The sequence below is a fragment of the Microtus pennsylvanicus genome, chromosome 1 (assembly GCF_037038515.1).
Source record: "Microtus pennsylvanicus isolate mMicPen1 chromosome 1, mMicPen1.hap1, whole genome shotgun sequence".
In the NCBI taxonomy this organism is placed as follows: domain Eukaryota; kingdom Metazoa; phylum Chordata; class Mammalia; order Rodentia; family Cricetidae; genus Microtus; species Microtus pennsylvanicus.
This window is the reverse complement of record NC_134579.1, coordinates 213,664,555-213,677,746: the sequence shown is the minus strand read 5'-3', so window position 1 is coordinate 213,677,746 and position 13,192 is coordinate 213,664,555. Positions and strand designations below refer to the sequence as shown.

General features: G+C 45.4%; 1 protein-coding gene across 3 annotated transcripts in view; it reads left to right on the top strand.

The window, feature by feature from the left end:
- Positions 1-13,192, top strand: part of Prkn (parkin RBR E3 ubiquitin protein ligase) — a 1,218,641-nt gene that overhangs the window by 1,019,944 nt on the left and 185,505 nt on the right. For all 3 annotated transcript variants that reach the window (XR_012908104.1, XM_075950830.1, XM_075950826.1), the window contains exon 8: positions 2,634-2,695. Coding sequence is in view for 2 of the 3 variants with exons in the window: in XM_075950830.1 (XP_075806945.1) it covers positions 2,634-2,695 (62 nt within the window). In the remaining variant the exon portion in view is untranslated. Of the gene's footprint in view, positions 1-2,633; positions 2,696-13,192 lie in introns of those variants that run through there.

Sequence of the window (13,192 nt, the reverse complement as noted above, 5' to 3'; positions counted from 1 at the left end):
TCTTACACAACAAAATCCCCTGTACCGCCTCACTTATGAACGACCTTCTCATTATGAGGTGCTGTATAATATCTAAGACTAAAATGTATTCCCGTGTTCACCATGGCCACAGGATTTCAGAATTGGAACTGACCCAAGTCTGTTACTCAGGGGGCTCAGCAGAACAGAACCAGTAAGGATTCATATGTGAGGACCCTGTGTTAGTCAGGGTTCTCTAAAGGGAAAGAGCTGATATAATGAGTGCACACATACACACACACACATATGTACACAAAAACATGCATGCATGCAGATCCTTCTATGTTTTTCTTTTATTGGTTAATGAATAAAGAAACTGCCTTGGCCTGATGATAGGGTAGAACTAAGGTAGGCAGGGAAAACTGGACTGAATACTGGGAGAAGGAAGGTGGAGAGGGAGACACCATGGAGCTGCTGCCGAAGATAGACATGCTGAAACTTTGCTGGTAGGCCACGACTTGGTGGTGATGCACAGATCAATGGAGATGGGTTAAATTAACATGTAAGAGTTAGCCAATAAGACGCTAGAGCTAATGGGCCAAGCAGTGATTTAAGTAATACAGTTTCTGTATGATTATTGTGGGTCTAAGCTAGCTGGGTGGCCGGGACAAACAAGTGGGCCCTCTTCCTACACACATGAACACAGACATGCATGCATACAAACACGCACACACAAACACATGCGCACATACACACACACACACACACACACACACTGGGTTCATTAAATGACCATGGCTTACAAGAAATGATCTGGGTAATTCAGCGATGACTGTCTCCCACTGGAGAGGCTGAGAACTTGGGTTTTGTTCAGTCCGTGAGGCTGGTGTCTCAGTATTTCCAGTGTGGAACTGAAGAGTCACTGGTCCTCAGTCCACACTGGAAACTTGAAGAAGTGGATTCTAACACCAGTGAAGGAATACAGCAGCCACGGGATAGCTGAACTTGCCACCAAGAGTGAGGGCAAGCAGGCAAAGAGCAAAAGCTTCCCTTGTCCATGTCCTTTCATCTCAGCTGTGACTAGAAGTTGCTCTTCACATTTAGGGTAGGCCTTCCTGCTACAGATAACCTGATGAAGAAAGTCCCTCACAGAATTTTCCCGTGGCTTTTCTCTTAGCTGATTCAAGATTCAGTCATGTTGACTACAAGTTGGCCATCACAAAAACATATGGGAAGGCGTGTATTGGAATTGGTGCATGTGGGTAGGAGAGCTGAGAAATCTCACTCTGCCCTCTCAAGCCAGAGAACCAGGAAGGTATGGTGTAATTCACCTTGGGAACAAAAGCTTAAAGGAGTAGGGCAGAGCCCGATACAAGCCCCAGGTCAAAGGACTAAATACCAGGGGCTCTGAGGTCTGAGGACAAGAAAAGGTTCATGTCCTGGTCCAGAGGGCTCATCCATCCCGGCATCTGTCCCTGCATCCTTCCCCTCATACTGCTTCTGCTCACTGCCCTGGATGGGTTGTGTGTTGCTCAGTGACATAAGTGAGGGTAGCTCTCCTATGTCGAACCCACCAATCAAATGCTAGCAACGTTCTGTTTTGCCTCCTCCCCCGGTGTCACGTTGGTCAAACTGATGCATACCATCATCGTCACCAAAGTTCCCTCTAAAATCTCGTGTCCATATTCAGCCTGTGTGGGTACCTCTCATTGCTAGCCTACACCATGACTCTATTCTACCTTCTAGAACACTCGTGCCTAGGACAACGTCGCTTATGTGAAGGCACATCTTGTCCTTCCTTAACCTGCCCTCACCCAGAAGCCCCCTCAGTCCCTACAGCTTTCTGACCTCCTGGTGCTGAGTGAAGGAGACCTGACACAGGGCTTCTCTGGAGTGTTCTGCATATGATCCAATTTCCTTAATGGAAATGTCAGTGAATTTATGCAATCCGTTGGTCTTATCTCTGAGGAACAGGTTTTTAATATCAGTTTTGTTTCTGGAGTTAATATTATGAATGACTAGAACCTAACACTGTGGAATAATTCCATTGAGAAGGTAGGGACAGAACATGCTCTAGCTGATACTAAGCACTTGCAAATGCGTACATCTCTAAATGTACGTATATAATTTATTTTTATTTTATGAACTAAAGGAAAGCTGAGGAGCTCAGGATTGATGAGGAAAACTGGAAAGCAGTGGCAATCTCTTCAACTCCAGCAAACCTGGGAAGAGAGGATGCCCAGTCATTCTGCCTCCATTCCCAAGCCTTAGTGAACAGAACCCAGGCCCTAGCGGCCAGGAAATACCACCTGGTCAACCTGTGAACACCTACAGTCAGTGGCTTCCTCCTTCCAGCCCCACAGGCTCCTAGCTCTGTATCGGGGCACATTTATAAGTGTCAGTAGGAGCACAACACCCTAGGGCCAGGACATAGTCCTCGTTCCAGGGGACAAGTCTGGCTGGATTCACATACAGGCCTTTCCCCAAGCGCTACAGTATGAGCCCAAGCCTTGGCCGGCACAACTTGGTGCTTGGTGAGACGTGTGTTCTCAGGTGCGCGTCCGTGTCCCCGTCAGCATCAGCACCAGCTGTTGGCAGTCATAGCGGTGTATGAGAAAGGAACACTGCACAGAATGACAGAGACACTTGAGTGATTAATTCTCCTTTCCCCACAGCTGGCTGTCCCAACTCCCTGATTAAAGAGCTCCATCACTTCAGGATTCTTGGAGAAGAGCAGGTGAGTCGGGCTTCCAAAGGCCGCATCACAGTGTCAGGAAAGACAGACGCTAATGAGACAGCTTGGACCCTCCCTGGGGAGGCAGCATGTGTCTCATGACCTACAGCACCCCGAAATAGGGAAGAAAGCCACGGCAGAGGTACATGTGAGGACACCTCCCCCTCTTCTACCCGTCAGACCCGACAGGTTATTAATTGGTACATCTGCTCCCTGCCAGAGCATTTCATCTCAAGGCTGGAGCAGTAGGCAGGCGCTGCAAAGTGGCAGATGAACACACAAACAAACGCGGAGATGAATTGTGCCCACGGCATCAATAGGCACAGACATTCCTGATGTACCCGTGAGTGCGATGCAGGCTCCTTTGTACCCAGGGTGTTACTTATACTTTAGAGCGACCACTCTCTACATGCAGGTGAACATGTCACATCTAAAGGATGGTATACACACACACACACACACACACACACACACACACACACTCTTAAACTTTTGACTGATTAAAATCAAATTGGCTTTCTGCATTGCTGGGTTCACACCTGTAGATTCATCAAACCACAGACTGAAAATATTTGGGAAAGAACTAACAGCAATGAAGCTAGGGAGATAAAGCCACTTGCCACACAAGTGTGACCTGAGTTTGAGTCTCCAGGACCCATGGAAAGTCAGGCACAATGGCTCATCTGTATCCCTACAGCAGAAGGACAAGGGAACACCCTCCCGCACAAGCTAGCTACCGCAGCCATGTGCAACAAAAGGAGCCTGTCCCAAACAAGGTGAAACATGAGAACTGTCATTCAGGGTTGTCCTCTGACCTCCACGTATGCACTATGACATGTGTATGTCCCCCAAAAAACATACACACTTGTGTATTGAGTTATATCAACACAAGAACATTACAATAAAAATTAGTACAAATTTTATAAACACAGTAAAATATGTATATAGTATTTGCATTATATTAGACAGTATTAGTAATTGGAGAATGATTTAAAGTCCACTAGGGGATGCGTATACATTCTGTATAAATACTACTATACCATTCTGTATTAGCCAGTGACTTGAGTACCCCCAAAGTTTTGTATCCAGTGGGAATACTGAAAGTGATCCTCATGGAAATCAAGGACAACTGTACCTCTTCCTGATCCTCTTTGAAATTACAGAGTCTACACCAGGATGTCAGTCTTGGTGTTAAATTGTCCTTGCAACACTTAAACTAAATAATTGGCAACATGTCGGTTGACCTGATACTCTCATGCTGATTTCTACTCCTTGCCAGCCCTGTCCACACAACAGGCAAATGGAACCGTAATGACTCAGCCTTGCCAGTGAGTTCTGGGGTTGTGCCTTTGTTTTCTATGAGTCTAAGTTTCTTTTCTTCTTGCTATGATACCATACCTTAACGAAATCAACTTAAGAGACAAAGGGTTTGTTCTACCATTCAGTTCAAGAGTGAAGGGGGGTGAGACAAGAGGCAGAAGCTTGAAGCAGCTGCTCACATAGCATCCACAGTCAGGAAGCAGAGACAATGGGTGCCTCCCGATGTTCAGCTCTTTCTCTGCTCACACAGAGCAAGATCCTGACCTAGGGAATAGCACTGCCCATAGTGGCTGTGTCTTCCCAACTCAATGTATGTAACAAAGATAATCCCTCAAAGGCATGCCAATAGGCCATCTCCAAGACAATTCTAGACCTCATCACGTTGACTGTGAGATCAACTATCACAGTATGTGTGTATGGCAGAGGACGATTGCCTGTTACCAGTGATTTTAAAACCAGAGAAAGCCTGGGAAGGGTCAGCAGTTGGAATCTTCTCTGCGCCATTGAAAAGTTATTGTATGCCTCCTCAATTCCTTATATTGTAAGCTTCTAGAATTGCAGATATAAATGTTAACTCAAGTCCAAGCTAAATCAGTCTTCCCGTGCTACAGGCTCCAGTTGTTACCTGGCTCCTCCACACATTCATCTCCCCGATAACCTCATTTTCATTGAGGACTTGAGACTTATTGAAAGAACTACTAATTGTTACCCCAGTGCTTCTGTTCAGATAATGGAGCCTTCTCTCTAACTCGCACCAATATTTGCAAATTGTTTCCATATTTGTTTCAGACTCACTGTGTAATTAATAGGGAACGAAGCCAACTGTAATAATCTCCTTAGATTTGCATGCAAGTTGGGCCACTTTGCATTCTTCCAGAATTTAATCAAGCAATAATCAAAATTAATATTACCCTCATTAGTTATGGCAACATACTACATCTCTGCAATATTGATGTCTATGTCCTAGGAAACCAAACTCCACTCCTTTTCTTTCATTAGAAGGAAGAAAGGAAAGAACAATCCTGAGGACCTACTGTGTGCTGTGAATCATTCTAGGTTATAGGGATAGAAGTGCACCGTCACTTCAGACTGGGAAAAATAAGCTCTGTCACATATACATAGACATGTTCAGTATGTATCCTGTGTGATATATACTGTCTAGAGAAATACAAAACTAAAGTCAGGAAATGAAGGAGAGAGAGCATAGCATAGATTCCTTGCAGAGTGATCAGGGAGCAGAGGAGTGTAAATCCAGGGATGGGATTCTAATACCTTCCTCTGAGAATTCATCTAGAGGAGCAGAAAGGTGGAGAAGGTGCAGGAAGAGAGACGTAGATGAGCTATTGATTACACACCCCATCGGGCTTTGTGTGCTGGGAGGCTGACTGCAAAATCAGTTCTTGGTTAAAGAATGAATGCAGGGTACAGGGTGTGAATGGAGGAGCCTGATGGGCAATGACAAAGTCAGAAATCAGGGTCATGGGGTGGCTGGAGAGGATGAGGACAGAATGAGTGGAGTTATGTCATTGTAGGAGACGTGTCATCGTGGGGACACTAAGCTCCACTGGGGAGAACTCGGAGGGTGATGGTGAGAGCTGACTACTGAAGAACTGGGGAGGAGGGAGAAAGGGAGAAGACAGAAGCCAATGGTGGGAAGAGTGGCAGAGTAAAGCGGATGCAGTCTGGAGACTTGGAATGAATGGTGATGGGTTGGAAGGAAAAGAGGAGAAATGATATCCTTGGGGCCTTGCCACCCAGTGTCAATAAGGGGAGACAGAGAGGAATTGAGAAAGTCTGCTGCAGTCACAGAGAAGGGACTGAAGTCCTCCCATGAGTCTCGAGGCATAGGGCAAGAGTCTTGGGGGCTGGGCAGCTGTAAGATGCAGAAGTGTGGGAGTTTGAGTGCAATTGGTCCCCATTATCTTACAGGGAGTGGCACTGTTAGGGGGTGTGACTTTGTTGGGACAGGCTTTGAGGTTTCCTACACTCAGGATACTGCCCAGTGTCTCAGTCAACTTTCTGTTGCCTGCAAGATGTAGAAGTCTCAGCCACTCCTCCAGCACCATGTCTGCCTGCACGCCACCATGCTTCCCACCATGATGATAATGGTCTGAACCTCTGAACTGTAAGCCACCAACTCAATTGGATGTTCTCCTTTATAAGAGTTGCTGTGGTCATGGTTTCTCTTCATGGCAATAGAAGCCCTAACTGAGATAGGTGGAGAAAGGAAGGTACAAGGTTTTCCTTGTGGGAAGTTCAGGGTCACTGAGAAGAGATGGTACACAATTCTAAACTTCTTCAGTGGCTGATATAAACAGGGAGCAGTAACCAGCAACAATGATATTCTAATGAAGCAGAAGACCAGCCACCCATAGCACATGTTAGGATGAGGCTCTGGACAAGAAGCGAGACTATTTCCCCAGGAGGATGGTGGCTTCTGGGAACTCGGGGCACTCTCCAGCTCACCTGTGTTCTCCAGGCTGCTTATAGTAGGTAACAAAATGAAACCTTCATGTTAATATGTGTCCCGGTGTCTTCAGAGAGATCACTTGATCTCAGCAACCTGTTGTTTCCTTCTAACAGAAAGAATAGTGGTACCCCGACATTGCTCAGAGTCTCCGTAACAAGTAGGATTGCATGTTCCTGGTTGGAACTGTTGTCTGCAGCCACCAATACAGTGAAGCAGAGTGGACCTTGAAACAAGCATGCTGTGCATCTAGCACATGACTTGATAGATCTGACAGAGATACTGACTCCTTGCTGCCTTCAGTGCTGGATGGCTGACATCAAAGCTAACTGTTAATTCTTCATGTGTGCTTTCTTTCTGTTTTCACCAGTCTTTATTAAGCATTTCGAGATTTGAATTACAAAAGAATCACTGGTATTGGGAAGATAGTGCGGTTGATAGAGCACTTGTCATGAAAGCAGGAGCAGCTGAGTTCATTCTCAGAACTCAAAGAAAGCTGGGTGCCTTCTGCATTCCTAGTACTCAGAGGCACAGCCAGAGGATCGGACAGCACTGGCCAGATGGCCTGTTCCAGTTCAATGAGGGAGCATGTCTCCAAAAACAGGGTCAGTAGATGGTGTCTTAGTTAGGTTTCATTGTCATGGCCCTGGCAACGCTTACAAAGGAAAACATTTCCTTGGGGGCTGGCTTGCAATGCAGAGGTTCAGGCCATTATCTTTATGGTGGAGAGCATGGTGACGTGCAGACAGACATGGTGTTGGAGAAGAAACTGAGAGTCATACATTGTACAGGCAACAGGAAATGGTCTGAAAGTCACACTGGGGGACACTAGAGCAAAAGCAATCTCAAAGCCCACCCCCACAGTGACACACTTCCTCCTAATAGTGTCACTCCCTTTGGGGGCCATTTTTTCTTTCAAACCACCGCACCTGAGCTTGATTTCTGGCTTCTACATGCAAGCACACACATATATGCATAAACAAACATATATGCAAAAACATGTACATGAACAAGCCTGCAAACATATGCATACATGTACACAGTGCATACATGTGCACATACACACAAACATATACACACATAGTCTTGTTTACACACACAAAAATGCACACACATGTGTATACACATATGAATAAGCTCTAGGAAGCACTCCCTTCTGAAAAACTTAAACTCTTTGAAATTTAGAATATTTCAAATGCAATTTGCATTTTAAATGTATGTATAAGTGTTTTACCTAAGTATATGAATGGATGTCATGTCCATACAAGCCCACAGAGACCAGGAGGGTTTCAGATCCTCTGGAACTGAAGTCACAGATGGTTGTGAGCCACTATGTGGTTGCTGGGAATCAAACCTTGATCCTCTGTAAGAGCAGCTAGTGCTCTTAACCACGGAGCCATCTCTCCAGCTCCTGATACATTTATTTTAGCTTCTCAGTTTCTTTCTGATTTATGTCTAGAGTTCAGTCATAAGGCCTCTTTACCACAAACTCAGCTATTCAGCAAGGATTTTTTTTTCAGGACATGGTTTCTCTGTGTAGCCCTGGCTGTCCTGGAACTTTCTGTGTAGACTGAGGCTGGATGCCTGCCTCTGCTTCCTGAGTGCTGGGATTAAAGGCAGGTGCCACCATTGCCCAGCTTCAGCAAGGATTTTTAAGCATTACCGATGAGTGGAGTCACCCCAAAGTTCTGAGGTTTGGACAGCCCTCAGAAGGCCTGCTTTCCAGGAGTACAGGTGCCAGTGAGCTGTATCCACAGGAAGGAAGATGGCTTGTGTTGGTTCCCTCAGAGTAGAAGAGCAGACATGTCTGACTGCCGAGCTTTCCCCAGATAGTAAGTGGAACTACCATCACTGACTCCCTGACTAGATGAAGTGGAAAGGCGATGACACATGAGCAGATTGGGAAGAAGGCCAACATGCTGCCAGAGAAATGGCATGAAACCACAGGGACACTTTAAAGCTCATTTGAAATGTGGGATCAGTTGTGCCATTTCAGTGAAGAGCACCCAAGTTCAGGGTGTGTGCTCATATTAGTTGCTTTTCTATGGCTACACTAAAACACCATGGCCAAGGCAATTTATAGAAGGGTTTATCTAAGGCTCATGGTTTCAGATGGATAGAAGTTCATGTCTGTCATGTTGCAGGGAGCATAGCATCTTGCAGGCAGGCAGGCATGGTGTTGGAGCAGTAGCTGAGACTTTGCATCTTGATCTACAAGCACAAAGCAGAGAGAAAAATCCCTTGGAATTTCCTGCACCTTTAGAACCTCAAAGCACACCTCCAGTGACACAGCTCCTCCAACATGACCACACCCACTCTAGCAAGGCCACACCTCCTAATCCTTCCCAAACTCTTTTACTAACCAGGAACCAAGTATCTGAATGTATGAGCCCATGGGAGCCATTCCCATGCAAACCACCAGAGTGTCCAAGGTGGAAGTCACGTTACTAAGCCTAGGCTTTTCCCCAGAGTTGGCAAACAGGACTGTGGATATCTGTGTTTCCTAGGCAGTGTTTATTGTGGTGGATGATACAATCTGGGTCAGAGTGGAAAGAAACGTTAAATGTGAAGAGGGCCAATGGCCAGAGAAAACACTGGACCCAGTAATTAAGTCTTCATGAGGTTGAATTCAGTCATGTGCATATCTCGATTTAAAAGTTTATAAAAATAGGGGCTGCTTCTTGGAAAGAAGATACTAGGAGCTGGCACCTCTTCTGGAGGCAATAAAGCCTAAGGAGAACTGTGAGAATAAGGGATGAAAAACATCACAGGGATGATAAGATAGGCCCAAAAGAGCTGGTTCATCCACATGAGAAGGAGTTAGTGTTTACCGGAATGATACAAAGCTGGGCACAGAGCTGCAAGCTGAGCTAGAAGCTCAACCTCCAAGAGTGAAGGACTGTGTCCAGTGTCTGCACATGGGGACAGTAGTAGGAAGGGCAAGATGGGAAGCCAGATGGCACAGGGCTCCAAGGAGCAGGGAGTTTGCAAGAGAGAGGAGGATTGGGGGTTTGCAGGGGCCAGATGTTTGTGAACCAGAAGTCTCAATTCACATGGCACAGAGGTAGGTGGAGAGGTTGAGTAAGTTGAGGAAGGAAGAAGCATTTTAAGAATCTGGCTACACAGAACAGTTTGTTTCTCATGGATCTGGAACACTAGGAAAGAGTGAGAAGAGAAGAGAAGAGAAGAGAAGAGAAGAGAAGAGAAGAGAAGAGAAGAGCCAAAACTGATGTGTACTGATGTATACTGGGGAATTGTGCAGTGAGCAACACAGGAGATGCGCGGGACACAGACCAAAGTCCAAACCTCAGCAGGGTACCATGCATGGATGGGGGAAGATGTTGTCTGCTGGTGTCTGCAAGAAAACGTGTCCCCTGAACCACCTAGCACCTCTCACTGCAGAAGGTCAGAAGCCCCCCTTCATGGTACAGCCTGGCTCACATCCAAGGGTAGGTCATTGTAGGTCTGAACCCATCTCATACAAACCAGGAAATCAATATAAAAAACTCTCAGTCACTCAAGTTCTAATGGGGTCATTAAATAAATGTTCCCTTGAAATGAACCCATTTCATTCACCCACAGTCTTACAAAAATTTTGTGAACAAATGATGTCTGGTGTGCCCCCTCTTCCTGCCCTCAGAACCACCTAGAACTTCAGACCTGCTTCAGCACTGGATGAAGAAACTTATTCTGAAAAAAAAGTGAGTGTTGTGAACATCCTGGACTGGAGGTAGTACCCAGGAGACAGAGGACGGAAGGTGGGGTCGGCCTAAAGACCACAGCTCCTTCTGAAGAAACCAGAGCCAAATCCTACTTTTCTGCAGGGAAGTACTTAGATTTGCCAGCTAACTTAATACTACTCCAAGCTTTCACTCTGGACTAGAGGAAAGGGTCAATATTGTATACATAAAAGACAGCAGCACTGAGCTGTGCCCATGAGGACAGCGGGCTTGAGCTCCTGCTTGCAGAGTCTCAACAAGCCGCCTCAGCAACACCTCCTGGGAGAAGATAGGAGAACCTTGCAAGCTTCCTGCCTGCCTAGCCTTGCCTTCCCTGGAGAGGCCCTGGTGTGTTTAACCATGCACAGAAGAGACAAGAAGCTAGCTGGTTTCCAACTCCTTCCAGAAGACTCCACCACCCCCGAAAGTTGAGATACAAATTCTTGGCACCATCTCACATCAAGCATCCGAAGGGCTTCCTAAATTACGATCCAGGATTCCGCCTGTGGCTCCAATCATGTTTCCAGCGTAGATTAATATGCTTCCACCATGCATTTGATTTCGCCATCCTAATGATTGCTTTTTCTGCACGGTGAACAAGGTCCAGCCCTTTCTCTAGCCAATTCACTTCATCAGCGGCTGACAGATGTCTAGGGATGCAAAGAACATTACCAGCAATGGCACAGAGAGCAGGAGCTGCAGGTGACAGGAGCCACCACTGAGACCGCCACTAACTCTCTCAAACTAACAACCTGCAAATGAGGAAAAATAAGAAGGAGATTATAGACAATTTCAGGAGTGCTTTAAAAAAATAAAAGTAAAAAACCTTCCTAATCATGTGTGTGGGAAATATAGGGCATTCTCTACAATAGCAAGGGGAAATATTTTAGCAAAAGTTATTGGTCTTTTATGTTGTTGTTTTAGATATTTTTAATCCAAACAAATAAAAAATAAATGGATTTTTGTTAGTTTTTAATAGGCGACCCAAGAATAGTGAGCCAAAGGTTTTCGGTTTTCTTCTCGTGTAAAGGAGGAAAGTAAGGAATGGAGGCAGGTGGCTGTTGTGGAAAGGGCCATCTTCGTCCTGGCCCGAGCTCAAGTGTTGAAGACCCATGCACTACCAGTGTGGAATTCAGACTCTGCATCCGTGTGACCCCGAGACTTCACCCATCACTCTTCTGGGAAGGATTCAGCAAGTAGGCAAAGGGCTGGCACAGATGTGTGGCACAAAGCGCCCATTTCCAAACAGCAACTCTTCACCTCTCTTAGTGATCCCGAGGGACGAGTGCCGCATGCACCCTCCCACCCACCTACCCACCCACCCCTGAAGGAACCCCCACAGCTTCAGCTAAGAATTAACAGAAGCCAGAATTGATGCTGGAAGGCAAGAGAAGCCCAACAGCTGTACCTGAGTGCCCCCAAAAGGATGCTCTGGAAACACCAGGGCAGCATAAAACCAATCTCTTTCCTAGCTCCAAGCAGTTGCCTGGGGGCAGGCAGCTCCTGGACGGCTGTCAAGTCCTGACTCATCGTCACAGACATCTGCCAGCTTTCCCATCTTGGTTTCAGCCTCCTTTCCCTGCACTTAACATTCTCTGACTTTTAAAATGGAGATTCCTTCTTGCTTTGTCTCCCATGAAAGCAGGCAGATGAGGTCTGCAGGTGACACAGAGGACAGGAGGCCACGTAAGCACAGCTCCTTCCCAGCCTGACCCCTCAGGCCACCACCCATGATCTTTCATGGACTTAGCATGCAGGCAGTAGGCTAAAAAGAAAAAGGAAGATTGCTAGCCCACAAGGGGCTTGAACTTGTGACCTCTGTCTCTTTCAGAATGATAATCTACCCAATCCAACCTCAGGCCAACAAAATCCAGTGTCCATTTCACTATATTATCCTAGGACTCATTATTTAGAATAGTAAAACATGATTGTGTTGAAACCTAAGTGAGTCTGGTACTTCCAAATGAGTATTTTTTGTTTTTTAGAGAATCTATGAGAATGCACACATAAAGATGGGATGATTTTCCCCACAACTAAGGTACAAAGTATCACAATGAGATAAGAGGTAGCTTACTGAGGTAAGGCATTCTAACAATGCTTTTCTCAGTATATTTCCATAAACTATGAGCAAATGTTTAGTTATTTTCCTTGGGTGAAAAGACATATGCTTTTTCTTGACACAATTATTTTTTTAAAAAAGCTTTTGCAAATATTATACAAAAAGCATGTTATTTTAGGTATGATGGTTAATCTCGATTATCATCTTGAGATCACTGGGGGAAAGGGCCTTTAGCCATGTCTGTGGGGGATTATCTTGACTAGATTAACTGAGGTACAAAGATGTGCCCACTGTGGGCAGCACCACTCCCTGGGCTGACTACGAGCCTTCATTGCTCTTCTTCCTGGATGTAGACACAATATGATCAGCCGCTTCAAGCTCCTGCTGCTTGACTGCCCCAGCATAACAGACTATACTTCTAACTGTGAGCCAAAATATACCCTTCCTTTTTCAGTTGCTTTTTTCAAGGTGTTTTCACAACAGGAAAAGTAAACTACTAGTTACCTGTGAGTTATCTACTTTATGAAATCATATCTGAGAATTTACAAACTGGTTTTAACCAAAGATTAAATAACAGTTTGATATTGTAATATTAGTATACATACTATATATACATATACATGTATTCCAAAGTCCATCAGTAAATTATTTGGGGCTAATTCGTTTCTTTGGAGCTGACCTCAAAACTGATTTTCTTACCCCTAGTCTATGTTACCATGAATCATATTCCTCCAAATCAGGACTGTTTATCTAGTGGGATCATGCCTGGGAACGTCAGGCTACCCCATGGAAATCATATAAGCAGTATTGAAGAATAGTTGGTTTTAGCATTTGGAACCCGTTTATCAGTTACCTACCGACATTGCGTGAGTTTCAAACTGAGGTAAATACAGATAGTCTGCTCGACTTAGTGCTAATGTGTCTGTACTCTCTGT